Raw genomic sequence first — 27056 nt, 5'->3', positions numbered from 1 at the left:
GCTGCACAGCTGGGAGCTCTGTCCTGTCCCTTGTTCAGTGAACAGAGACGATACTCAGCCGTGGGGTTCTCTGTTGCAGGCCAAGGCCCCAAATGCTGTGGTGCTGGTGGTCGGGACACACCTGGATTTAATTGAAGCCAAGTTCCGTGTGGAAAGGATTGCAACGCTACGTGCCTATGTGCTGGCGCTCTGCCGCTCCCCCTCCGGCTCCAGGGCCACAGGCTTCCCAGACATCACCTTCAAACACTTACAGTGAGTGCCCAGCCTCTAGCAGCTACCACCTTCATGTGGGTGCCAGTCGCTGATCTTTCCTGGGATCTGCTTGCAGAGAGCTCCTGAGGCTGGGTGGGGCTAGGCCCCTTCCCTGGCCAAGGGGGGCAGTCCACAGAGCTGACCCAGCCTTGGAGAGGTTGAAGACCTACCAGACGGCTGGCTGGGTGAGGCCTGGAGATGCCCCCTCTTTACTTCCTTTCTCCCCCGTCCCCCCCAAGGGCCAGTGCTGAAACTGCATGGTGCCCATTGAACCAGGTGACTGAACGTGAGCACCACCCATCCAATTGCTGCCCATCTCATTTGTTGATCACTGATCAAGGACAGACCCTGGGGAGGGAGGACCTAGCACTTGCCTTGGGTCTGAGTGGTCCTGATAGCAGCCTTTGAGTTAAAAAAGGTCAAGAGTTGGGAGGGGCTTTCGGGTGGGCATCATGACGTGTCCATGCAGATAAGTTCGATTGCCCTGGGCTGACCTCCTGTCACTGGTTGTGGGGATTGTTTGCCACCTTGTAGATGAAGAAGCTGAGGTTCAGCAAATTGTGTGCCCTAATGGGAGTAAAATATACTGCACATTGCATTAGCTGCCCTGGCGGCTCTCAGATTCCCTCGCCTGGGGTGGAGTGTCACGGGTATTGGTGCATGGGTCAGCCTGGGACACATTGGCCTGGCTCGGAATACGGGATGAGGCTGTGAGGAATTATTGCTTTGACCTTGAGAAAGTCCCGTGGGGTCTGTGATAAGAGGAGCCCTGGCTCTGGGTCAGAACCCAAGACCAGCCTGCGTGAGCCTGTGCCTGCCCAGCTTGTGCTCTTGGGGGTCTCAATGTACCTCTGCACCTCACTTTCCTTCTCTGTGAAGTGCCGTGTTTAGTCTAGGAAGACAGACTAAAGCGACAGTGTGGGGCACCCAGCACAGTGATTTGCACAAAGCAAGGCCTCAGTAAACTTCATGTGTTGTCTTTCATGAGTTCTCCAGACTTGCCAGCATTTAGGACAAACCTCTTGGGAAAACAGAGAAGCTGCAGCACTTCCTCGGAGTGGGGCATGATGAGTAAAGATGGGTCTTTTTGCACACAGTGAGATTTCCTGCAAGAGCCTGGAAGGCCAGGAAGGGCTGCGGCAGCTGATCTTCCATGTCACGTGCAGCATGAAGGATGTGGGCAGCACCATCGGCTGCCAGCGACTGGCAGGGAGGCTGGTGGGTACCTCGCTCGTCCAGCTTAAACCAGTAGGCCTGCTTCCCATTGTTGGGGATCCTCACTTCCCCTCTCTCCTGTGAAGCCCATGTCCATGTGGCAAGGCTCAGTGGTTCCTGGTGAGGGAGGGTCAGGATGGAAGATAGTGGGTGGAAATGTCCCACCCACTCAGGCCACAGGGGCCGGGCAGGATCTGCCCCAGCTGGCGGGCATGCCTCGGGACTTGCCTCGTCCATCTGTCCCCCAGATCCCCAGGAGCTACCTGAGTCTGCAGGAGGCCGTGCTGGCAGAGCAGCAGCGCCGCAGCCTGGACGACAACGTGCAGTACCTGACAGACAGGCAGCTGGAGCAGCTGGTGGAGCAGACACCTGACAATGACATCAAAGACTACGAGGACCTGCAGTCGGGTGGGTGGGGCTGGGGTGGGCGGCAGGGTGCCCGTGAGAAATGGAACTGTCTGTACTTCAGCTTGGCCCTCAGCAATGAATGAGAGACCGATAATCAGCCTGTGTTTCTGTCTTCCATCCCCCTCCCCTTCCTTCTTCCCTCTCACCCTTCTTTCCTTGGAGGTAGAGAACACAAACAGCTACTCTACACCAGCATTGTGTTGGCCACAAGGGCAGACATGTGTTGGCCACAAGGGCAGACATGTATTGGCCACGAGGGCAGACATATAAGCTGATGGACTGCTCCATGCCCTCCAGGGCTGACGTTCAGTCAGGGAGACAGAGGTCAAACAGTTACAATCGATTCTCATTAGCCACAGGACTTATGTTCTGTAAAGTCACCATGATCACTGAAATAGCAAATACTAAACCAGTGCTCCTAGGAGAGACGCAGGGTTCAGCTCCAGCAAGCCACTGGTCAGAACATTCTCATTAGCCCATCAATACAGAACCTTGTTTTATGTGTGTTGCTGCTTAAAGACACTGTACTTAATATATATTGTTGATTTGTAGGCATTGAACTCATGGTTAACAGTACTGTTGCTCATTCCTGAACAAAGCTTATCTAATACACAGGTTTTCTCCTTAAGGCGCATCGCAGCCTTCTCACGCTTAGGGAACTACACAGCACTTCAGCACTTCACTTGGGACCATTTTAAACAGTGAAAGCATCAACAAAAAGCACAAAATTTCAAAAAACATGGCACTGACATAGACCACTAAGCAGGCCCCTGTTTTCAGCATGAGAGTTGAGAGTATTGCCCTGTTCAGCCTCTGCTAGGAATGTGCACATTGGTCAATGCAAATTTTTCACCGCTCAGCACATGTCTGCAAATAACCACAGGAGCGTTGATTTGGGGGTCACAGATAAATTTTAGTAAGAAGGAAATTTGCAAAGGCAGAATCCACAAATAATGAGGATCAACTGTAGTTACCGAGGTGGCCATTAGCCTAGGACTTTGGCAAGAGTTACCAGGGGCCACCAGGATACCTGTGATCAGGCTGCCAACCCCCCTGAAGGGTCCAGCATGTGGGGCATGTTGGTTTCTTCCTAGGAAGAATTTGTGACCTGGGTCCCCTTGGAAAGAGGGCCACCCCAGAGTCCCTTTCGCTCCTTTGTCTAACTGCTGCTTCCTCCTCTCCTTGCCTGGGGCAGCCATCAGCTTCCTCATAGAAACTGGCACCCTGCTACACTTCCCAGACACCAGCCACGGCCTGAGGAACCTCTACTTCCTCGACCCTATTTGGCTGTCCGAATGTCTGCAGAGGATCTTTAACATTAAGGGCTCCCGGTCAGTGGCCAAGAATGGGGTGATCAGAGCAGAAGACCTCAGGATGCTACTGGTGGGGACTGGCTTCACACAGCAGACGGAAGAGCAGTACTTCCAGTTCCTGGCCAAGTTTGAGATCGCCCTGCCCGTCGCCAATGACAGGTGAGGACACAACTTACCATGCCAGGCTGTGCAGGTTGCTCTCCAAAAGAGGGATTTGGGGTCTGGAGCCACTGGTGGCCTGAACAAGATTTCCAGGGATCAGTGCTGCCACTGCTGCCCCTAGGGACAGTCCAGCACCTGATGACCTGCCTGTCTGGCCTGGGTCAGCGGGACAGTGAGTACAGCTGGCCACTCCCTCCTGTGCCCCGGGGTTCTCTGTTCTGGGAGTTAAAAGAAATCCACTTATTGAAAAAGTGTAGGAAAACATGAAAGGATGTCATTAAAAATAATTTGTGGGAATTTCACTTTACAGGGGCTTGATTGCTTGGTTATTTGGTAAATGAGAGTGAGTAGCCAGTTAGGTGGCTCACACCTGTAATCCCCACTCTTTGGGAGGCCGAGGCGGCCAGATCAATTGAGGTCAGGAGTTGAAGACCAGCCTGACCAACATGGTGAAACCCCGTTTCTACTAAAAATACAAAAATCAGCCGGGCATGGTGGTGTGTGCCTGTAATCCCAGCTACTTGGGAGCCTGAAGCAGGAGAATTGCTTGAACCCAGGAGGCAGAGGTTGCAGTGAACAGACATCACACCTCTGCACTCCAGCCTGGGCAACAGAGCGAGACTCCTCAAAAAAAAAAAAAAAAAAAAAAAAAAAAAGAGAGAGTGAGTGACTACGAAGTGCGTGCTAATTACACAGCCCAGTTCAAAATGCAGTCCAACATGATTAAATCGTGAGAGCAACATGATCAACTACTCCAGGGTGGATGGTCTGAGGGTCAAATAGAGGCACTCCATATAGTAGCTAATCATCACCTCTTTCTGTGGACCTCTCCTGGATCTTTAACATACCCAGGTCTCCCCAGTCCTAAACTGCAAACAAAACAAATGAGCCTCTCTCCTCCTTTTCCTCCTTTCCTTGCTCCCCAGCGTCTGCTGCTCCTCATCACTTTGTGCTGGTGGCCAGGCAGCCCTCTAGGTGCCCCCAGGTACCCCTCCTGTCCTCTGCTGACCCTGCCCCAAGTACTGACCCTCCCCTCTGGAGGGCCTTCTCCATGAGGGGACCCTGCCACCCTCCCTTCCAGCCTCCAGTGTCCTCAGCAGGCCCCTGCCCTGCACTTTGCCCAAGCCATCAATTCAGCTGCCTTGGTCCTCCACGCCCTATAGGAAGAATCCCCAGATTTTCAGCAGGGCCCAGCATCCAGAGGCTCAGGCCTGGGCTTCCAAATTGCTCCCACCTGGAAATCTGACATGGCAACTGACGCATCACGTCTGAGACACCTGCCTTCTCTCCTCTGCTGTCTGGTCCCACCGATCACCTTCCCCCATTCCCCACCCATGGAACCGTGCTCAGGGCGTGGCACTCTAGGCTCAAAATTCCTCTCTGTATCCGTGACACCCACTCCTCACCCCACCTGCCATGATATGGCCCTGTCATCTCCCAGTGAAACAATTCTGTTGACTGGTCCTTTCCTCCTTGTGCCACCCACACCTGCTTCTGTTTTTGTTTGTTTACAGTTTTAGAGATTTTTTTCCATACATTATTGGGGCACAGTTGGTATATGGTTACTAAGTCCTTTAGTGGTGATTTGTGAGATTTTGGTGCACCCATCACCCAAGCAGTATACACTACACCCTATTTGTGGTCTTTTATCCCTTGCCCATCTCCCACTCTTCCCCACAAGTTCCCAAAGTCCATTGTATCATTCTTATGCCTTTGCATCCTCACAGCTTAGCTCCCACGTATCAGTGAGAACATATGATGCTTGGTTTTCCATTCCTGAGTTACTTCACTTAGAAGAGTCTCCAATTTCATCCAGGTCACTGCAAATGCTGTTAATTCATTCCTTTTCATGGCTGAGTAGTGTTCTGTCATAGGTAAAGTTTACTTACAGTGAAATGCCCAGATCGCTTGTATTCAAAACAATGACTTTTGACAAATGCATACAACTGTGCAACCAGCACCTGCCTCAAGATACAGAATGTTCCTGTCGTACTGGAAGTCCCCCCACACTCCCTTCCAGTCATTTCCCATCCATATCAGCACCAGCACTCTGATTTCTAGCACCAGAGCCTAGTGTTTCCTGTTCTTGAACTTCTCAACTGCACAGAGTCACACGATATGGTCTCTAATTTGGCTTCTCCCACTAAACATCATGCATTTGAGATCCATCCATGCAGTTGTGTGTATCAGGGGTTTTTCTTTGTTACTGAGTAGTATTCCATTGTATGGCTTTACCACAATTTGTTTATCCACTCACCTGTTGATAGACATTTGGATGGTTTCCAGCTTTGGGCTATTACGAATAACACTGCTGTAAACTGTCTTAAGTCTTTTTGTAGACACATGTTTTCATTTCTCTTGGGTCAAAACTAGGAGTGGAATTGTTGGGTCATAGAGTGTAAGTTTAATTTTATAAGAAATCACCAGGCTGTCCCCCAAGAAATTGTATGCTCCTCCAAGAGACTGTACACTCCATTTCCTCCCCAATATTTGTTGTCTGTAGCTCTTTCTGATTTTAGCTATTCCAGTGGATGTGAACTTGTACTTGACTGTGGCTTTACTTTACATTTTCTTCATGACTAATGAGGTCGAATACCTTTCATGAGCTTATTGGCCATTGGCATATCTTCTTTTGTGAAGTGTCCATTCAAGTTTTATGCCTATTATATGATTAGAATGTTTTCCTTTTTGGTACTGATATGTACTTCTTTATATCTTCTGGATACAAGTTATTTCTCAGATATGTGATTTGCAAATATTTTCTCCCAGTCTGTGACTTGCTTTTTTTATATTAATGAAGTCTTTTTAATTTTGTGATTATAGCTTTTTGTGTCATCTTTAAGAAATACTTGCTTATACTATGATCTTGACAATCTTTCTATGTTTTTCTTCTAGAAGGTTTGTAGTTTAGCTTTTACTTCCAGGTCTATAATCTATGTCAAATTAATTTCTGTATATGGGGTGAAGTAGGGATCGAGGTCCATTTTTTCCTATATATTATCCCGTTGTTCCAGAACCATTTGTTGAAAAGACTTTCCTTTCCCCCATTGAATTACCTTGATTTCTTTATCAAAAATCAGTTGTGTGGGCTTATTTCAGGACTCTATTTTGTTCCACTAATATATGTGCCTATCCTTATGCCAGTGCCAAACTCTACTGATTATTGTAGCTTTAGAGTAAGAACTTGAAATCAGGTTGCATGAACCTTTTGTATTAGTTTCCTGTGATTGCTGTAAGATACCATGAATGTGGCATCTTAAAACAACACACATTTTTTCCCTTACAGTTCTGGTGGCCAGAAGTCCAAAATAAGTTTCCCTGGTCCAAAGTCAAGGGGTCAGCAGGATCATGCTGCCTATGGAGGCTCTAGAAGAAAATCCATTTTCTTATCTTTTCCAGTCTCTAGAGCGCATTTCTTAGCTCATATTTCTTTTATCAATATGTAATATTTGACATATTTATGGGGTACATGTGAGTTGTTTTTACATGCATAGAATGTGGAATGATCAAGTCAGTGTATTTGGGGTATTCATCACCTTGAGTATTTATCCTTTGTATGTGTTGGTATCATTTCAAGACCTGGCTTCTAACTACTTTGAAATATACAATATATTCTTGCTAATTATAGTCACCCTAGTTTGCTATTGGCCATTAGAACTTACTTCTTCTAACTGTATGTCTGTACCCATTCACCAACCTCTCTTCATCTCTCCCTCCCACTCTCACACCCTTCCTTCCTAGCTTCTGGTATCTGTCATTCTGTTTTCTATCTTCATGAGATCAGGCTTTTTAGCTCCTACATATGAGTGGGAGCATGCAGTATTTGTCTTTCTTTGCCTGGTTTATTTCATTTAATGTAATGACTTCCAGTTTCATCCATGTTGCTGCAAATGATATGATTTCATTCTTTTTTATGGCCAAGTAGTATTCCATTGTGTATATGGACCTTTCTTTATCCATTTGTCCATTGATGGACACTTAGGTTGGTTCCTTATCTTTGCTATTGTGAATAGTGCTGCAATAGATAAGGGAATTCAGGTATCCCTTTAATACCTGATTTCTTTTCCTTTGTATAAATATCCACTACTGGGATGGCTGGATTGTATGGTAGTTCTATTTTCAGTTTTTTGAGAAATCACCATACTGTTTTTCACAGTGGCTGTACTAATTTATATTATAGCCAACAGCGTGTAAGAGTTTTCTTTTCTCGGCCGGGCGCGGTGGCTCAAGCCTGTAATCCCAGCACTTTGGGAGGCCGAGACGGGGGGATCACGAGGTCAGGAGATCGAGACCATCCTGGCTAACATGGTGAAACCCCGTCTCTACTAAAAATACAAAAAGCTAGCCGGGCGACCTGGCGGGCGCCTGTAGTCCCAGCTACTCGGGAGGCTGAGGCAGGAGAATGGCGTGAACCCAGGAGGCGGAGCTTGCAGTGAGCTGAGATCCGGCCACTGCACTCCAGCCTGGGCGACAGAGCGAGACTCCGTCTCAAAAAAAAAAAAAAAAAAAAAAAAGAGTTTTTTTTTCTCTGCATCCTCACCAGCATCTGTTATCAACTGGGGTTATATGATATCTCATTGTGCTTTTGATTTGCATTTCCCTGATGATTTGTGGTGTTGAGCATTTTTCATATATCTGTTGGCCATTCATATGTCTTCTTTTGAAAAACATCTATTCATGTTCTTTGTCCTCTTTTAATGAGATTATTTGGGTTTTATTGAGTTGTTCAAATTTCTTGTAAATTGTGGATATTAGTTCCTTGTTGGATGAATACTTTGCAAATATTTTCTCTCATTCAATAGGTCTCTTCACTCTGCTCATTGTTTCCTATGCAGTGAAGAAGCCATTTCGTTTAATATAGTACCATTTGTCTATTTTTGTTTTAGTTGTTTGTATTTTCAAGGTCTTAGCTCTAAAACCTTTGCCTAGACCAATGTCCTGAAGTGCTTTCCCTGTTTTCTTCTAGTAGTTTATGGTTTGGGGTCTTAAATTTAAGTCTTTAATCCGTTTTGAGTTAATTTTTGTATGTGGTGAGAGATAGGGGTCTAGTTCCATTCTTCTCCTTATGGATATCCAATTTTCCCAGCACCATTTATTGAAGAGGGTATATCTTTTCCACTGTATGTTCTTGGCACCTTTGTTGAGAATCAGTTGACTGTAAATATGTGGATTTATTTCTGGGTTCTTTATTTTGTTCCATGAGTCTATGTGTCTATTTTTATACTGATATCATGCTGTTTCAGTTACTATAGCTTTGTAGTATATTTTGAAGTCAGATAGTATGATTCCTCCAGCTTTGTTCTTTTTGCTCAGGATTGCTTTAGCTATTCAATCTCTTGTTTGGTTCCATATGAATTTTAGAATCCATTATTGATCTGTTTAGGTTTACTTTTTATTCCTGATTCAGTTTGGGTAAATTTTATGTTTCTAGGAATTTGTCTGGTTTTTTTTTTTTTCCTAGGATTTCCAGTTTGTTAACATACAATTCTTCATAATAGTCTCTGATTATCTTTTGTATTTCTGTGGTATCAGTTATAATGTCTCCTTTTTCATTACCAATTTTGGTTATTTGGGTCTTTTCTCCTCTTGGTTACTCTAGCTAGTGATTTATCAATTTTGTTTATCTTTTTGAAGAATCGACTTTTCATTTCATTGATCCTTTGTATTGTTTTTTAAGTCTGTATTCCATTTTATTTCTCCTCCAACCCTTATTTATTATGTGATTTCTTTCCTTCTGCTGATTTTAGGTTTGGTTTGTAAATGTCTGTAAGGTCCTTTTGGTCTCAAGTCATTTAAATCCAACTTTTTTTGATGAGTTTCTGTCTAGATGATCTGTCTAATGCTGAGAGTGGTGTGTTTAAGTGCCATAATATTACAGTATTAGAATCTATCTCTCTCTTAGATCTAGTAATATTTGCTTTATGAATCTGGGTGCTCCAGTGTTGGGTGCATATATATTGATACTGTTATATTCTCTTGTTGGATTGATCCTTTTATCATTATATAATGACCTTCTTTGTCTTTTACTGTTTTTGACTTAAAGTCTGTTTTGTCTGATATAAGTATAGCGATGTCTGCTTGCTTTTGGCTACCATTTGCATAGAATATCTTTTTGCAATGCATTACTTTCAGTCTATATGTGTCTTTACAGGTAAAGTGAGTTTCTTATTGGTAGCATATAATTGAATTATGTTTTTTAATCCATTCAGCCAGTGTACACCTTTTAAGTGGAGAATTTAATCCATTTACATTCAAGGTAATTATTAATATGTGAGGTTTTATTCCTGTCCTATTGTTAATTATTTTCTGGTTGTTTTTATGTATTCTTTATTCCTTTATTTCTCTCTTATTGCTTATCACTGTGGTTTGATGGTTTTCTGTGGTAGTACCATTTGAGTCCTTTCTGTTCCTCATTTGTGTGTTTGCTTTACCAGTGATTTTTATACTTTTGTATGTTTTCATGATGTTAAATGTCATTTTTCTTTTTGCTTCCAGGTTAAGGATCCCTTGAGCAGTTCTTGTAGGGCCAGTCTATTAGTGATATAAGGTTTCTGCTGAGAAATCTGTGATTAGTCTAATGGGGTGTCTTAGGTGACTAGATTCTTTTCTATTGCTGTTTTTAGAATTCTCTTTTTGACTTTAGACAGTTTGACTGTAATGTGCCATGGAGAAGAGCTTTTTGCATTATCTCTGTTTGGGGATCTCAGAGCCTCCTGTATCTGAATGTCTAAATACCTTGCTAGACTTAGGAAGTTTTCATCTCTTATTTTGTTACACAGATTTTCCTAACCCTTTCATTCTTTCTTCACCTTCTGGGACTCTAGTAATTTAAACTCTTGGTTGCTTTATGGTGTCCCATGTATCACAAAGGCTTTACTCATTATTTTCTTCATTTTTCTTTATTTTTGTCTAACTCTGTTATTTCATAAGACCTATCTTCAAGTTCTGAGATTATGATTCTGCTTGATCTAGCCTATTATCAAAGCTTTTGCATGTATTTTATCTCTCACTCAATGAATTCTTCAGTTCCAGAATTTCCATTTGGTTTTTTAAAATGATATTAATATCTATCTCTTTGGTAAATTTTCATTTGCATCCTGCATTGTTTTCTGATTTCTTTGTATTGTTTTTCAGAATTTTCTTCTATCTCACTGAGCTCCTTTAGTATCAGAATTTTTAATTATTTTTCCAGGATTTTACAAATTTGTTCTTGATTGAGGTGTATGGCTGGAGCATTATTGTTTTCCTTTGGAAGTGTCATATGTCCTTGCTTTTTCATGTTTCCTGTGTCCTTACATTGATGACTGTGCATCTGGTGTAAGAGTTACTTCTTCCAGTATTTGAATTTGCTTTCATAGGAGAGAACTTTCTCCTGAAGATGCATCTATGGTGTTGGTTCAGTAGGGCACTTTGACTTTCATTCTACATAGATGCAGTAGTGTAATCTGTATGATTTCTTTGGCTATAAACAATGTCAGTGGTATCTGTGATTTCCTCAGTGATTTAGGGTGGAGCCATTGTTAGTGGAGTTTGTGGGGAAGTTTTGCTGGGGACAGGGATGCCAGCCGGGTCAGTCTTTGGGCCCCAGTGGTGGCAGCAGGCATGCCTGTCTTTGGACCCCAGGGTGGTATACACTGGCACCAGTGTTAGAGGGTCCAGGCAGGCCTATTCTTGGGCTTCCAGGAGGCTTACTTGGATGTTGGTAGTGGCATCAGTGGGCCAGTAGGTGGGTGGATTCTTGGGTCCCTAGGCAGCTGGCATGGTGTGGGTAATGGCAGTGGGAGTGGCAGGAAAACCCTGTAGGTCCCAAGCAGTGCACACTTGTATTGGCAGTGGCTGCAATGGGCTGGTTGGGCTTGTGCATAGGGCCACGGGTGACACATGCAAGTAGGTACCAGCTGTAGTGGTAACAGCAGAGTCGGTAGGCCTAACCTTTGGCCCTCAGGAGAAGTGTTCAGGTACCACTGATGGTGGACTGAGTTGGACAGTCCCTCAGCCCTAGTCCATGTGCTCTGGCACAGGGGCTAGGGGACATGAAGCCAGGCCAGGTGGGCTTGTTTTTAGGCCCCTCAATGGTGTGTACAGATACCAGCCATGGTAGGCAGGAGTGGAGTGATCCCCAGGCCAGCAATGGAATGCTCAGGCTGGGGACATCAGTGGTCACACTGCTGCCCTGCCACTGGGAAGGGTGGGCCACCTTCAGTGGCAACAGATTAGGCCGGTGGGTGGGAAATACATGCCACGCACACCTTAGCCCTTAAGGTGGTAGCCTAAGCTTCACTCACACCTCAGCCCCAGGGGTAGCAGCCCACATTTCTCTTGCACCTCAGCTCCAGCACCACTGGGCTCCAGGACAGTACACAGTCAGTTGGGGACAGGGCTGTAAAATGGCTCCTTGTAGGCCAGGTGCGGTGGCTCATGCCTGTAATCCCAGCATTTTGGGAGGCCGAGGCAGGCAGATCACAAGGTCAGGAAATCAAGACCATCCTAGCTAACACAGTGAAACCCCATCTCTACTAAAAATACAAAAAATTAGCCAGGCGTGGTGGTGGGCACCTGTAGTCTCAGCTACTCCGGAGGCTGAGGCAGGAGAATGGCGTGAACCCGGGAGATGGAGTTTGCAGTGAGCCGAGATCATGCCACTACACTCCAGCCTGGGTGACAGAGCGAGATTCCATCTCAAAAAATAATAATAATAATAATAACAACAACAACAACAAAAAAAGGCTCCTTATAGATTTCTTAAAAAACTAAAAGTAGATTACCATTTGATCCAGCAGTCTCACTACTGGCTATCTACCCAGAGGAAAAGAAGTCATTATGCAAAAAAGATACTTGCACACACGTTTATAACAGCACAATTCATAATTGCAAAAATATGGAACCAGCCCAAATGTGCATCAATCAACAATTGGATTAAAAAAATTGTGGTATATATATACCATAGAATACTACTCAGCCATATAAAGGAATAAAATAATGGCAATTGCAGCAACCTGGATGAATTGGAGACCATTATTCTAAGTGAAGTAACTCAGGAATGGAAAACTAAACATTGTTTGTTCTAAGTTATAAGTGGGAATGAAGCTATGAGGATGCAAAGGCATAAGAATAATACAATAGACTTCAGGGACTCAGGGGAAAGGGTGGGAGGGGATGAGAGATTAAAAAAAAAAAACTATACATGAGGTACAGTGTACACTGCTCGGGTGATGGGAGCCCCAAAATCTAAGAAATCACCGCTAAAGAACTTTATCATGTAACGAAACATCACTTGTTCCCCAAAGCCCTATTGAAATTAAAAATTAAAATGTAAATAAAATGCCTCCTTAGTGTGGCTGTTCAGGTCTCAGAGAGTGTGAGACTTAGAGCGAGCAGCCTCGGAGCAGTGCCATTGCACAATCTCCCATCAGTTAGTTTCAGGGCCCAAAAAGGGCGAGGGGCTCTCCTGTGTCTTGGATGTCAGGGATCCAGAGTAGGAATGTGGACCACTGGGGATCTCTCACTTACCTTTTCCCCACATTGAGGAATCTCTCAGCTCTCAGCCTAGCAGGCTGCCTTGCTTCCTTCTCCTTCCTTGCCTTAGGTATTTCCTGTCACTTTTCTCTCGAATTCCAGTGTTCCCTCTTGGATGATCTATTCAACGTGTGATTATCTACTCACTATTTTGCCTCTTCTCAGTGTCGGAGGCAAGTCTGAAATGCCTCTAGTCAGCCATCTTGAAGCTGTCCCTCCCAGCGGCATGGCAGCCTGCTCTAGTGACCATCTTGCCTTCTTCTGTGCAAGTCTCTCTCTTCCTCCTATTCTTTAAGGACACTTGTGGCTGCACTTAAGGCCCACCCAGATAATCTGGGATCTCTCCCCCATTTCAAAGTCCACAACTTAATCACATCTACAAAGTCTCTATTTCCATGTAAGGTAACAATCACAGTTCTAGGGTTTAGAACCTGGATATTTTGGGGCTCATTATTCAGCATATGACACTCTCCAATTTTGTTCTTCTGTTTCAAGATTATTTTGGATTATTCTAGTTCCTTTGCATTTTCATTTAAATTTTAGAATCAGCTTGTCTGTTTCTACCACACAAAAAAAAACTGTTGTGATTTTTATGGAGATTACATTGAATCTATAGATCAAAGAGAGCTGACATCTTAGGAATATTGGATCTTCCAATATGAACATGGTATATCTCTTCATTTATTTTGGTTTTTAAAAAGTTTCTCTCAATGATAGTTTGTTTTCAGTATTCATATTTTCTACGTCTTTTGTTCAATTTGTGTCTACATAATTTATGTTCTCCGAGATGAGATGGGTAAATGACATATCGTCTAATTTGATTTCCTTTTTTGTTGTTGTTGCTGGTATGCAGAAATAGAATTTATTTTAAATATTTACCTTATATCCAAAACCTTGCTAAATTCACCTATTAGCTCCAGCAGATTTTTTAGGATTTTCTAAGTATGCTTCTTTTTTGAAAAAAAAGACAGTTTTACTTTTTTCATTCTAATCTTCACATATTTTTTTGCTCTTTTTGCCTGATTGCATTGGCTTGGATCTCTAGCGAAGCCTTAAACAGAAGGGATGAGAGAAGACATCATTATGTGTGATCTCAGGGGAAAGCATTCAGTCTTTCAAGTATGGTGTTTTCTACAGAACTTTGTTATCCATGGAAACTTTATCACATTGAGGAAGTTCCCTTTTATTCCCAGTTTGCTGAAAGTTTTTATCATAAATGGACACTGAATTTTGTCCCCCAAAAATGCTTGTTCTGCCTCCATTGAGCTAATTTTTTTCTTCAGTTATTTTTCTGTTACATGAATATGTTGATTGATTTTCAAGTGTTAAACCAACCTTGTGTTCCCAAGATTCATACCAAAAACATCATGGAGCATCTCTTCTGTGTGCCACCGCACGTCATGCTGGGGCGCCTGGGGACAGAGAATGCTCCCCGCACTCTCTAAGCACACTCCAACAAGGAGAAGAACAAGGAAGCCATGGGACACTGCCACTGTAAGAGAGCCACGTGAGAGACCCAGGATGCATGAGATGAAGTAGAAAAAGCAGAAAGAAACAGCAGGCACGGCCCAGGGCCTCCTGTATGGGGAACAAACACTGAGCAGGTAGAGAAGCAAGGAATTTTCAGATGTGAAGGACACTCTGATGAAGAGGCATCTAGCGAGAGGTTGGGAATGTCCTCTCACGCAAGACCTGAAAGGCTGAAAAGGCCTCCTGCTTCACCACCTGTGTCTGCTGCGTCATCTGCACAGCCCCTGTCTACCTTCACCAGCCCTGCCAAGGGGGGATCCTTTCTCCTCCCATTGTATACCCATGTGTCAGAGCGTGTAAGTCAGAGCTTGGGCCATGGGCTGTCATTGAATTTTCTTATAGTTTAGGGAGTCTCTTCCAGAAAGTTCTAAGGACATTTATTGTACCGAAATTGATTTATTTTAAGATTAGAAGAACTGAAGGCAAAACCTTTACTGGGAAAGAGTCCAGCATCTGCACACCCAGGGGGCCGTCCTGTGCCTGTCTGGTGCCTGCCCCCTCAGCCCCACAGCATGCAGCTATTGCTGGTTTTCTGGCACACTTTTGGATGGACCTCCCAGGTTTCAGCTGTTTTAAGATGACGACAGACGTGAAGGCCTTGCTGACACAATAATGCAGCATTTTTATGATGACCAAGAGTGTTCTCATAAAATATCCCTCTTTCGCACAAATCAGGCTCATTCTAGCTTTTAAGACAATTGCGTCGTGTCAACTGGCCAAGAACAATAAATAGCTTTGAAGGCCAAAAATGTTACTCTGACCCTAATATCTGCATTGTCCTTGAAACCTTGCAGCTGTATTTGTTTTTCCTTCATCAACCAAAGTTAATGTTAAGTGATTCCCCAAATGCAACCCCATTTATAGAGAATTGAGTCCCATTTGCTATGTCTGACATTTTTAGGACCACAGATGTTTTCATGTCTTCACTTAGCCTTATTCTAGTCTCTATCTTAGAAACCATAGTAGACATATTAATGTGACCAGTCTTCATTTTCCTTTGGAGTATTTATTCTCAGCATATAAACCACCTTTCTCTTACTAATAACAGAATTCCAAAGGCCCTGGGAGGAAGGAACCCAGCAGCCTGAGGTGTTTCAGCACAGCCTGTCCCCAGACCAGGCCATCTGCTGGGGTTGGGGCACTGCAGTGGAGCTTGGGCCCCGCTGTTCACCAGTCCCCTTTGGTGTGTTTCAGCTACCTCCTGCCCCACCTCCTTCCATCTAAACCTGGCCTGGACACCCACGGCATGCGGCACCCCACAGCCAACACCATTCAAAGGGTATTTAAGATGAGCTTCGTTCCCGTTGGCTTCTGGCAAAGGTTTATAGCACGGATGCTGATCAGTCTGGCGGAGATGGACTTGCAGGTATTATAGCTGCGGTTTCTGCATAGGCAGATGCCCGAGAGGCACCTACAGTTGTACCCTTGGGGGAGGGGAATGCCCTTTGCTAGGGGGCCCTGCGTGGAGACCCTTCTCCCAGAGCCATGCCACCAATGTAGTGCCAGGGGGCAGGTGTGGCATGGGCTGCTGGCCAACCCATTTAAGCCATCCTGTGAGTTCCAAATCAGCACCCTCCTTAGACAGAACACACCCTTTATAAACAGTGGTTCTAAATGTTAGCCCACCTCAAAACCACCTGGAGTTTGTTAGAACAGAGTTTGGTGGGCACCACCCAAGAGGTTCTGATTCAGTAGGTGTGGACTGAGGCCAAGAATTTGCATTTCTATCCATTCCCCGAGGTGACGCCGCTGGCCCAGCAACCACACTTGGAAAACCGTGAGTTAGAAGCACAGTTTTGCCATCTTGGCTGCACACTAGGCTCACCTGGAGTAAATTCTAAAAGACACAGACCACACTCCAGACCGAGCGAATCAGAATCTTTGAGTGTGGCATTGTTTGAAAAAGTGATTCCTCTTTGGTATTTTTAAGGCTCCCAGATGAGTTCCCTGTGCAGTCCAGTTTGAGAACCACTTGTGCAGAACTTTACATGACTCTGGTAACATTGGAGACCCAGCCCAGGGAGTTAGCTTCTGTGGGTCTACCTGGGGTTATGGGAAGGAGTCCCAGCTGTCAGGCAACATTCATTTCATGCAAGGCGGGAACATGGAAGCAATATTTGCTACAGTGGTGTTTTTCAAAGTGGGGTTCCTATACCAGCAAAATCAGCCTCACCTGGGAATATGTGAGGAACGCACGTTCTCAGGCCCCACCTCAAACCCGCTGCATGAGAAACTCCGGAGGGAACCCCACACTGGTTTTCACAACCCCTCCCGGGGATTCTGACACAATTTTGGTTTTGCAAACCTCTGGCATAATCCCTGACTGTCAAATCCTCGACATTAAACTCCGTATGAGTTTACTGTTGCTGCATTCTAATTAGAAAGCCCTTATTGAATTATAAGTTCTTAGCTCTATAAAAGTGTTCTTCGATCTCCCCATTTTCACTGAAATGATAAGAAAAGTCAATGCAAAATCCTTAAAGTCCATCGTGACAGTGGCAGCCTGTGTTAGCGGGGAGGGAGACTGGTTTATAGTGCCAGAAGGGTGCGCTGATTGAAGGAGTGGGCGCAGGCACTGGTGCTCCTACTTTTCCATTCCTCTGCCCTCCCTTTGAACTCTGTGTCCCACTATGTTCTCAGGGGAGGGTCATGGAGCACTAGCGTCGTGGGAGGCTGAGCTCACAAGTGGGGCCCAGCTGGACCTGGAGGCCAGGGCGCCCTTCTGGGCAGCAGCATCCCTCACTTGAAGTTAGGAAAGAAGTCCTATTGAAATTCAGATGGGTGACAGGACAAAAGTTCAGTCTCATCACTCATCAAAGGCATGCAAATTCAAGCAGCAGTGAGATGCCACTTTTCATCCATCACATTAGCAAAGAGCTGAGCCATAATCCCCAGCCCCGGGGCACGAAGCGGCCCTGTGGACACTGGTAGTCGGTGCACAGGACAGTCTCGTCATTCAAAAAGCGATTCCTCAGGATGCATCCAGAACTTTAAAATATTCAGACCCTTCGACCGATAATCCGACTGGTAAACATCTAAACTAAGGATACCATTTTCAATCAGAGAAAGCTCTGTGCCTTTCTCATGTAACTCACGGTGGTTTTGAAGGAGCAAAAGATTGGCACCAACTTACACTTCCAGAAGAGAGTGGTTCAGGAAATTACTATGCTTAATAGAATATTAAACTTTAGAAAAATGAATTTTATGTGTGTTTTTAATGACATAGGAAAGTGAGGTTTTTTAATGTATATGAAATTAGAAATCCAATATAGCTTCAGCTGCTTTTTACACATATATGGAGATAGAAAAAAAGATCCTGGAATAATATATACCAAAATCTGAATGATCTCTCTGCTTCATGTTAAATGGGTGTTTTGTTTGCCCTCTTACATTTTCTGTATTTTCTGCATTTTCTAATATGAATTTTGATTGTAAAGTCAGAAAGAGAAAATTTTAAAGGAAAACCTATTTTCAATTCTTTGGAAAAAAACTGTTTCCGGAATACCCTGGAAACCCTGTCAGATAATGTAACGTTCAATTTGGCAGCAGGGATGAGCAGCGTGGGAGGAGAGGGTGGGAAAGACGGGGGTCATTTATCAAGATGAGGCCCAGTCCGGCCTCCGCAGAGCTCTGCCCAGGACCAGCGAGGAGCCCAGAATACTTAAGCAGGGTCTTTTCTCTGTCTTTCAGCTTTTTGAAAACAAGAAGAATACTAAAAGCAGGAACAGGAAAGTCGCCATTTACAGTTTTACAGGAAACCAGAGAAATCGCTGTAGCACATTCAGAGTGAAAAGAAATCAGACCATCTATTGGCAGGAAGGGCTCCTGGTCACTTTTGATGGGGGCTACCTCAGGTAGGAACACCGGGAAGCTCACCGACCAGGCCAGCAGGCGCCACAGCAGCCACCCCGGGGCCACGTCAGCAGGATGCCTCATCCTCTTGGTGTCCAGAATTTTGCTCATGAGAGCGGCTCATCATGGCAGCTTGCTAGAAATGTGAGGCCCTCCCATGAGTGTCCCAGAGGCTCGGGGCTCCTCACCCCTGCTGAGTCCCCCTTGCAGGATGGCAAAGGCAAAGGCAGATGTGGCGGCCACCGCTCAGGACTTGAAGGATGTGGTGGCCATTGAGCTCAGGAGAGCCTCAGGCACCTCCCACAGTTATTCAGGTCACCATGTGACCTTGCAGCCATCCTGCCCGTCCCCTTGTTCTGTGAGAAGCCAGGCTGGGGGCAGGGGGCGCTGAGACTCCTCAGCCTCCATCTGCACTGCCCATAACCAGACACGGAACTCAGCTCCCAGTGCCATTTATTCTTATTTTTTTTTGAGAGCAGTAGACCTAAAGTCAGCTCAACAGGTTTAATGAATGATAAACACCCAAGATTATTTTAATATTTACAATGAACTTTGCAAAATAGTCTTCAACTCTGTGAGAAGAGAAGAAGGGAAAGGGGAGGTAACTTTACAGAGGGCTTGATTGGGACCTGCCGCCTCCACATAGATGTTCTCACTTAAAGCCCACAGTTGCTGCTGGACAGATGAGAACACTGAGGTTCAGGGAGGTCCGGTAACTTCCTGAGGGCCTCACCCGAGGGTCAGCTCCCAGGCTGAGCATCCCTGACGGCAATCTTCCTTGTGTCTCCTTCACCAGGCCAGGTCCGGGGCAAGAACAAGGCGGGGCCACACACACGTACATACAGGGAGTCCCCCATCAGTCCTGCAGGGCACAGGGTCTCTCCCGGTTCCCAGGGGTTGAATCCTGTCCCTAGGGGCAGGGATATCATCCCAGGGTCCCCCAGAGCCAGATCGCAATGGGATCCTTTTGGTTTCTGGGTTGCAGTGTGGAATCTTCCGACGTGAACTGGAAAAAGAAGAAAAGTGGAGGAATAAAAATCATTTGTCAATCAGAAATGAGGGACTTCTCAGCCATGGCTTTCATCACAGATCATGTCAATTCCTTGATTGATCAGTGGTTTCCTGGTAAGAGAAGATTCTGGAAACAAGCCCTTGTTCATGCTAATATTTATTTATAAATCAGGGTGGGGCTGCTTCTTTTGGGAAGGACAAGAATCCCACTGGGATTCGGCCCAAGCAAAGTAGGGGGTCTTAACAGCCCTTTGGTGGGAGTCCTGGCCCCCGAGAAGTCCAGCTCTGTCATGGGGGGGAGTACCGTGGGGAGGATGGGGTTCGAACCCCACTGGGATTGTGCAGGGATGCGGCCTGCCAGCTGCCCACAGGCGTGGCAAGAAAGATGACACTGGTACCATGAGTGGTCCACGGAGATGCTCAGTGTGAGCTCACACATGTCTTGTTTTCACAGTGAGGATGGTGTGGCTGAAACTGGGGGGGAGTCGGCAGATGGAAATTTATCCTCTGTGCAGGGGCAGGGATGGAGGGGAGCTGTGGCCACCAAGGGGCCTTGCTCTCCTTCCCTGCCGCCCCACCCATCCAGGCGGTGATCAAACCACTAACACAGCCCTTCTCAGTCCCTTTGGATCTGTTTCTTCATTGATAGTTCACCCAAAAAAAGTACTCTTTGAGTGAAGTTGCTGAGGCTCCCTGTTTGTTTTGCTCCTGCGGTGGAGAAACTCCCAGAGCAACCTGCAGCGGGGAGGCCATCTGGGGCTTAGTGGGGCAAGCAGCTGTGGGAATGGCTGCCCCGAGAGCCTCAGCCCCTGAACGCTGGAGGCCAAGCAAGTGACTGGAGAGCGGGTTTGGAATTCCAGTGCCGCCCCTGCAAGCCTCGGCAGATCCCCGGGCCTCCTGAGCCAGCCTCACCTGCATGCAATGCCTGCATCCCAGAGAGCATCGGGGAAGGTGGCTAAGGAGCAGTGGCAGCATACACTCAGGATACACATTCCAGATCCCAGGGTCTGGTCTCTGTCAGGGTTGGGGTCCTTCACGCTGTTGGCAGGAAGGGTGACCTACAAGGAAAAAAGGCTTAGAAAGGAGCCCTCAGAGAAGACAGTTGGGTGTGTGTGTCATGGTGATTTGCGAGGCACTTGGCCATCTAAGGGGGTCCTTAGGCCCATGTAAACCTTTCTGGGCACTTTGCAGCTCCCCACCAGCCAGTGCTCCCCCCACAGCAGGTGCTGGGCAGTTTGACAGGTGGATCCCTTAGACAGTCACCTGAGATGGAAAGGGCTCTGGTGAGCACCTGAGACAGGCTGCCTGGAGCTGGTATCCCCAGCCAGGGGCCCCTCCCAACGGGATGCCTTACACATGGACCTACAGATATCAGATGTGCCTGGAAAGTTCTAGGCATCCACCTCCTAGCCTGCATGAAGCAGGCAGTTGGCCTGCCCTGAGGGCACCCCCACAGGGCACCTTGGAGGGTGTTTCTCTGCACCTTCTATCAGAGGCGTGGGAGGGAACCCATGTCCACTGACTCAGTTTTGTCTGTGATAATTTGCACTCATTTCTCCGCCTGCATTGCCTTTCATAGACATTACAAACCTGATGTTTCTAATTGTAGGAAGAGTGGCTTCCACACTGCTATGATTGTTGGAGGATAGCTCAGACCTAGTCTGTAATGACCTGTTAAGGCCCAGTCATGCAGGAGGGATCCCCGCCCTCCTCTCAGGCCCCGCAGCCAGCCTGCTCAGGGTCCCGACCACTGGGCAGTTCTCAGAAGCATCCCGAACCCTCCCCGGACACATCTTTCAGGACAAACAATTGCGCTCTCCAAAAAGGCACCTGAATGTGGCAATGGGTTTCAGCCTGTCTCTCAGGTACAGGCCAGGACAGGCAACTCCCCTGCTGTGAAGGCCTCAGGGCCTGGGGTGCAGAGTGCTGCTTGGGGGCCCTCCTGCACCTCCTTCTTGTGAAGCTGTCTCTTGCTCTGTCCTTATTTAGCCCTGACGGCCACAGAGAGCGACGGGACTCCACTCATGGAGCAGTACGTGCCCTGCCCAGTCTGCGAGACAGCCTGGGCCCAGCACACGGACCCCAGTGAGAAATCAGAGGATGTGCAATACTTCGACATGGAAGACTGTGTCCTCACGGCCATCGAGCGGGACTTCATCTCCTGCCCCAGACACCCGGACCTCCCCGTGCCGCTCCAGGAGCTGGTCCCTGAACTGTTCATGACCGACTTCCCGGCCAGGTATGCCCCGAAGGCCCCTCCCAGAACACAGTGCAGGTCACAGGGGGCCCTCCTCGTTGTGCAGTTGTCAAGTGATCTCCAGGAAGACCCCTCCGGAGCCGGCAGATGCCCCAGCCATCGCTTCCCACCAATCTCAGTACCTTTTTAGGTTCCCATCCTCAGCTGCCTGAAGGGAACCAGGCTGCTGGCTTTCCATTTTGGAGGCCTTGATAGGCCCAGCTGGGAAAAGCGCTTTGCAAGTGCAGCCATCCTGCCTCCTCATATGCCTCTCCCTTCCCCTCGTAGCCAGAGCTGCTCTCTCCTGAGCTGCCTCTCCTTTCCAGTCCTACCTCCCCACCAGCTCCAGGGCCAGCAGATAAGCACAGCCGGCACTCCTCGGGCATTCAGAAAGGGGAGAGCTCCCACCCAGAGCCTTGTTTACCTTTTTTGTCAAACACTGACTCCTATCTGTAACTCTAGTGCTCAGCATCGGACCCCTCAAATCTGTTCTTAGAGTTTATTCTACCTATGCTAACCCAAGATGATAACTAGAGAGAGAATCAGGGAGGAAATAGGAAACGTCACCTTTCAGAATAAAACTTCCAAAGGGATCCTTTCTCTACGGCCACCACTTCGGTGGACTTCACCCTGTGCCAGCCATCACCACCTCTGAGGCTGTTCGGGTCCTGAGCCCACTTTACAGAGGAGACTGAGGCTTAGCAAGCCTCCATAACCCACCCAGGTGTGCCCACCCGCAAGTGGCAGGGCCGGGGTGGCCCAGATCTGTCCAGCCTCACAGATGGCTTTGAACCATGACTCTTGGCCATGGGGACAAATGACCCAGCTCAGGACCCACCCGCGTCAGGGCGGGGGTGATGTGGCTGATGCCGGGTGTGTGTGGCAGGCTCTTCCTGGAGAACAGTAAGCTGGAGCACAGTGAGGACGAGGGCAGCGTCCTGGGCCAGGGTGGCAGTGGCACCGTCATCTACCGGGCCCGGTACCAGGGCCAGCCAGTAGCTGTCAAGCGCTTCCACATCAAAAAATTCAAGAACTTTGCTAACGTCCCGGCAGGTAAGCAGGTCCCAGGTTGGTGCTGTTTTTCTCAGACATATGCTGCCCGGGTCTAAGCTCTGTGCCGTCTTAGAGAGGCCTGAGGCTGCAGGCACCCCGTGTCCTGCTGGCTAACGCTGTGCTTTCCACGGCAGACACCATGCTGAGGCACCTGCGGGCCACGGACGCCATGAAGAACTTCTCTGAGTTCCGGCAGGAGGCCAGCATGCTGCACGCGCTGCAGCACCCCTGCATTGTGGCGCTTATCGGCATCAGCATCCACCCACTCTGCTTCGCCCTGGAGCTCGCGCCGCTCAGCAGCCTCAACACCGTGCTGTCCGAGAACGCCAGAGGTACCGCATTGCGCTGCCCCACCCGGCTCCTGAGACCAACAGAGCCCCAGGCGCCTCCTGCCTGGCACGGGGGTAGAGCCTCAGGTGGCCTACCCAACGGCACACCCAACCCATGGCTCGTGTGACCATCCCCTGGGTGTGAGGCCAGGCACCTCGCCAGGTCCAGTCACTGGGCAGAGCCTTGGCGAGGACGGCAGAGGGCACGCTGTGGAGTCGGCTAAGACCAGGCTCTGCAGCGGTCCAGGAAGCTGCTGAGTTTATTTGCCTGTAAAAGGAGGATGATAACATCCTCTCTGGGAGGGCACCAAGCACATGAGCTGCATTAAATCACTTTCTTAACTGCACATGCACACCACTGCTGAGACTCAGATCCTAGGGTCAGTGGGACCATACTATATTTTAAAATAAAATGTTAAAGTAATTTACGTTGAGAAATGAGCAACTAAACTCCAGAGTTGCCAGAGGGTGAAAGGTAGTTGTCTTTTGACTAGGGAAGAAGTAATGCTATTAAAATCAATCACTTCTGCCTCAATGGAAGATAATTTTTTAAATAAAATTCTTTATTTTTTTTTTTTTCATACAGGATCTCGCTTTGTTGGCCAGGCTGGAGTACAGTGGTGCAATCTCAGCTCACTGCAGCCTTGACCTCCTGAACTCAAGCAATCCTCCCACCTCAACTTCCCCAGTAGCTACAAGCACATGCCACCACACCCAGCTAATTTGTTGTTGTTGTTTTTGTTTTTTGTAGAGATGGCCTTTCGCCCTGTTGCCCAGGTCATTCTCGAACTGTGAGCTCAATCAATCTCCCCACTTTAGCCTCCCAAAGTGCTGGAATTACCGGCATGAGCCACCACACCCAGCCAAACAAAATTCTTCTACTTGCAACTCACCCCTTTACGTAGGACAGCCTTGACCTGAGATGAACGCTAGAGATTTCGAATCCTTGCTCATTCAGCAAAACTGCCAACAATTCCAGGAATAAGGTATCATGAATGAAGCTATAGTGATGAGCACTTCTATCCTAAATACTATTTCACTTAACCAGGCCATTCTCTGTCCCTTCTGGCAGTCTGGTGAATAGTGAGAATGTATCAATAGAATATAAAGTATCTAGGGGTCAGGCGCAGTGGCTCACATGTGTAATCCCAACACTTTGGGAGGCCCAGGCGGGCAGGTCACTTAAAGCCAGGAATTCAAGACCAGCCTGGCCAACATGGTGAAACCCCATGTCTACTAAAAATACAAAAGTTAGCCAGGCATGGTGGCGTGCGCCTGTAGTCCTAGCTACTCAACTTGGGAGGCTGAGGCATGAGAATTGCTTGAACCCTGGAGGCAGAGGTTGCAGTGAGCTGAGATGGTGCCACTGCACACCAGCCTGGGTGACAGAGGGAGACTCTGTCTCAAAAAAAGAAAAAAGAAAAAAAGAATATATAGTATCTAGGGAGATAGCAAGACAAAAAGACAGTTGCTATCATGATAATTTGATTCTATCAAAACTGAAATTTTGATACATTTGAAAATTGTTTTTCTTTGCAAGATTCTTCCTTTATACCCCTGGGACACATGCTCACCCAAAAAATAGCCTACCAGATTGCCTCGGGCCTGGCCTACCTGCACAAGAAAAACATCATCTTCTGCGACCTGAAGTCGGACAACATTCTGGTGTGGTCCCTTGACGTCAAGGAGCACATCAACATCAAGCTATCTGACTACGGGATTTCGAGGCAGTCATTCCATGAAGGTGCTCTAGGCGTGGAGGGCACTCCTGGCTACCAGGCCCCCGAGATCAGGCCTCGCATTGTATATGATGAGAAGGTACCTGCCTGGATCCCCTGGCCCAGCCCCGCAATGCAGGAGCCCAGCCCTGAGGCTAGCCAGGCATTCCTAGAGGCACCTGCAGCTTCGGGGCTCAGCATCCCCAAAAGCACATTTTTCTCACTCTCCCTTGCTCCATGAGGGAGGTTCTGGCTTGAACCAGAAGGGAGCAGGGGCCTATGTCTGTCTGCTTGTAGCAAGATTGACTTCTCCTTAGCCTCAGAGTTCTCAAACCTTGATTCAGAAACATTGTAGAGGCTGTAAACAGCAGATGAAGAGTCTAAGACAGAAACACATCTGGATTTGGGCTCCAACTCACATTTAGATGTGCACAGTGAGGACACAGGACCAGCCTTGCAGGGCACTCAGGAGGAGCAGACAGAATAAGGACGGTAAAGACCCCTGTCCTGAACTCCTGGTCACAGGGTGCTGGCCAAGTTGAATGCCGGACCATGAGAAGAGTGAAAGGACAAGCTGGCATCCCCAGGCAACTGCGCTGCCAGCCTCAGTTGAGACAATGACTAAATATTGATCTTCCAATAACATTTATCCCTGATGGCTATTTGGTAGATGCAGGCCCACAGACAACTTAAAGTCATCTTACCTTGCATGTGTTGCATCTAGTGCCAGCCTTGTTAATTAATCACCCAGCATTAAAATTCCCTTATCTATAATTTCTTATTATTTGGTGATTTTTCAGATGGTCATTGACTAATTGCCGTAGGAATGACCTGTGCATGTGTGGGTTAGCTCAGCACCTGTGGCTGTTGCCCAAGATAGAAAAGGCAAATCAAAGCAACAAAAATAAGAGCTTCACAATAGTAGGTGACTTCAATAAGGAGGTCACCTTGAACTCAGATTATTGTGGAAACATTCACATTTAAAATTCTCAAGTCTATCTCAGTCATTCTCCTGCTAAAGTATTATTTCTTGACCCTTATAGGGGTCTGTATAAATTTTCCTTGCTGGACCTTTTTATGATTATGAAAATTAGAGAAGGCAACATGTCGTGATCCAGGAGACACTCCTTTTTTTATGAGTTGCATATACAGCACTTTTAGTACCAAGCACATCAAGCTCAGGGTGTGTGTTTTCCTGCCTTGTCTTGCTACTCAAGGATAAGGACCATGACCTCCTTGGAGTCCTTAATCGGTGACTAACAGCAAGTTCTCAGTATGTTTTATTGGATGGAAGGATGAATGGATGGATGGATGGATGGATGGATGGATGGATGGATGGATGGATGGGACAATGGGCAAATGGACAATATGGTGGGAAGTCAGATGGATGGGTGGATGGAAAAGAGGAAGGATAGGAAGACAGATGGATAAATGTGCAGGACAGGTGGTCAGATGGATGGGCAGATGAGAAGAATGGATAAATATACAGGAAGAGAAGCAAATGGATGGATGGATGGATGGATGGATGGATGGATGGATGGATGGAAAGAAGGAAGGGTAAAAAAATGGATAGATAAACGGATAGAAGAGAAAGTGGTCAGATGGGTGGATGGATGGGTAGTTGGAAGGATGGATGGATAAATGGACAGAGGGACATGGTCAGGTGTTTGGTTGAATGTTTGTTTTCCTTGTCTAATTGTGTCTCCCTGATCCCTCCACCTCAGGGCCAACTAGTGAAGGCCACTGGGCCCAGGCAGGGACCTGACTTGGCTTATTCTGTGCCCAGGTAGATATGTTCTCCTATGGAATGGTGCTCTACGAGTTGCTGTCAGGACAGCGACCTGCACTGGGCCACCACCAGCTCCAGATTGCCAAGAAACTGTCCAAGGGCATCCGCCCAGTTCTGGGGCAGCCGGAGGAAGTGCAGTTCCATCGATTGCAGGCGCTCATGATGGAGTGCTGGGACACTAAGCCAGAGAAGGTACTTGGGAGCACAGAGCCCAGGGCCCTGGGACGTCCTGCCATGTGGCAGAAGCTGTGGGTCCCCAGGGTATGTGTGTGTGGCTGCCCACCCATCACAATTGGCAACACTTCTCTGCTCATTTCTTCTAGAGGGTGATATTTGCTGCTCCTAACATATCTACTTTCATTTGCTTTGTGTGTACATGTCACTCTTAGGAAATAAACTTCCTTTTCCTCCCCAACTTTCATGTTACTTCACCATGCAAACAAAGTATATCAATCCCTTTATAACAATACAGTCCCTATGCAAGAACAGAGAGAATGTGGGTATCTCTTTGTAAAGTAATGGGGAAAAGGTTTGGTTGTGAGAATCAGAGATCATATTACAGTGTTAAGGCTAGTTTTTTGTTGGTGGTGTTTTTGTGTTTTTGGAAGAGGCTAGTGGTTTCAAGGTTAAAACTCATTTACTAAATCAAGTGAGCTAGTTTAATGTATTGAG

General features: G+C 46.9%; 1 protein-coding gene across 1 annotated transcript in view; it reads left to right on the top strand.

Annotated features, from left to right (window-relative positions):
• LRRK1 (leucine rich repeat kinase 1) overlaps positions 1–27056 on the top strand; it is a 150778-nt gene that overhangs the window by 110978 nt on the left and 12744 nt on the right. The window contains exons 17-28 of the mRNA XM_017863388.1: positions 80–252; positions 1350–1470; positions 1716–1875; positions 3071–3347; positions 15591–15762; positions 18087–18250; positions 19234–19373; positions 21249–21498; positions 22382–22548; positions 22683–22880; positions 24418–24695; positions 26382–26576. Of these exons, the coding sequence (XP_017718877.1) occupies positions 80–252; positions 1350–1470; positions 1716–1875; positions 3071–3347; positions 15591–15762; positions 18087–18250; positions 19234–19373; positions 21249–21498; positions 22382–22548; positions 22683–22880; positions 24418–24695; positions 26382–26576 (2295 nt within the window). The remainder of the gene's footprint in view (positions 1–79; positions 253–1349; positions 1471–1715; positions 1876–3070; positions 3348–15590; positions 15763–18086; positions 18251–19233; positions 19374–21248; positions 21499–22381; positions 22549–22682; positions 22881–24417; positions 24696–26381; positions 26577–27056) is intronic.

This window comes from Rhinopithecus bieti, unplaced genomic scaffold, assembly GCF_001698545.2.
Source record: "Rhinopithecus bieti isolate Rb0 unplaced genomic scaffold, ASM169854v2 scaffold_69980, whole genome shotgun sequence".
NCBI classification, from domain to species: domain Eukaryota; kingdom Metazoa; phylum Chordata; class Mammalia; order Primates; family Cercopithecidae; genus Rhinopithecus; species Rhinopithecus bieti.
This window is presented reverse-complemented; position numbering and strand designations above follow the sequence as displayed.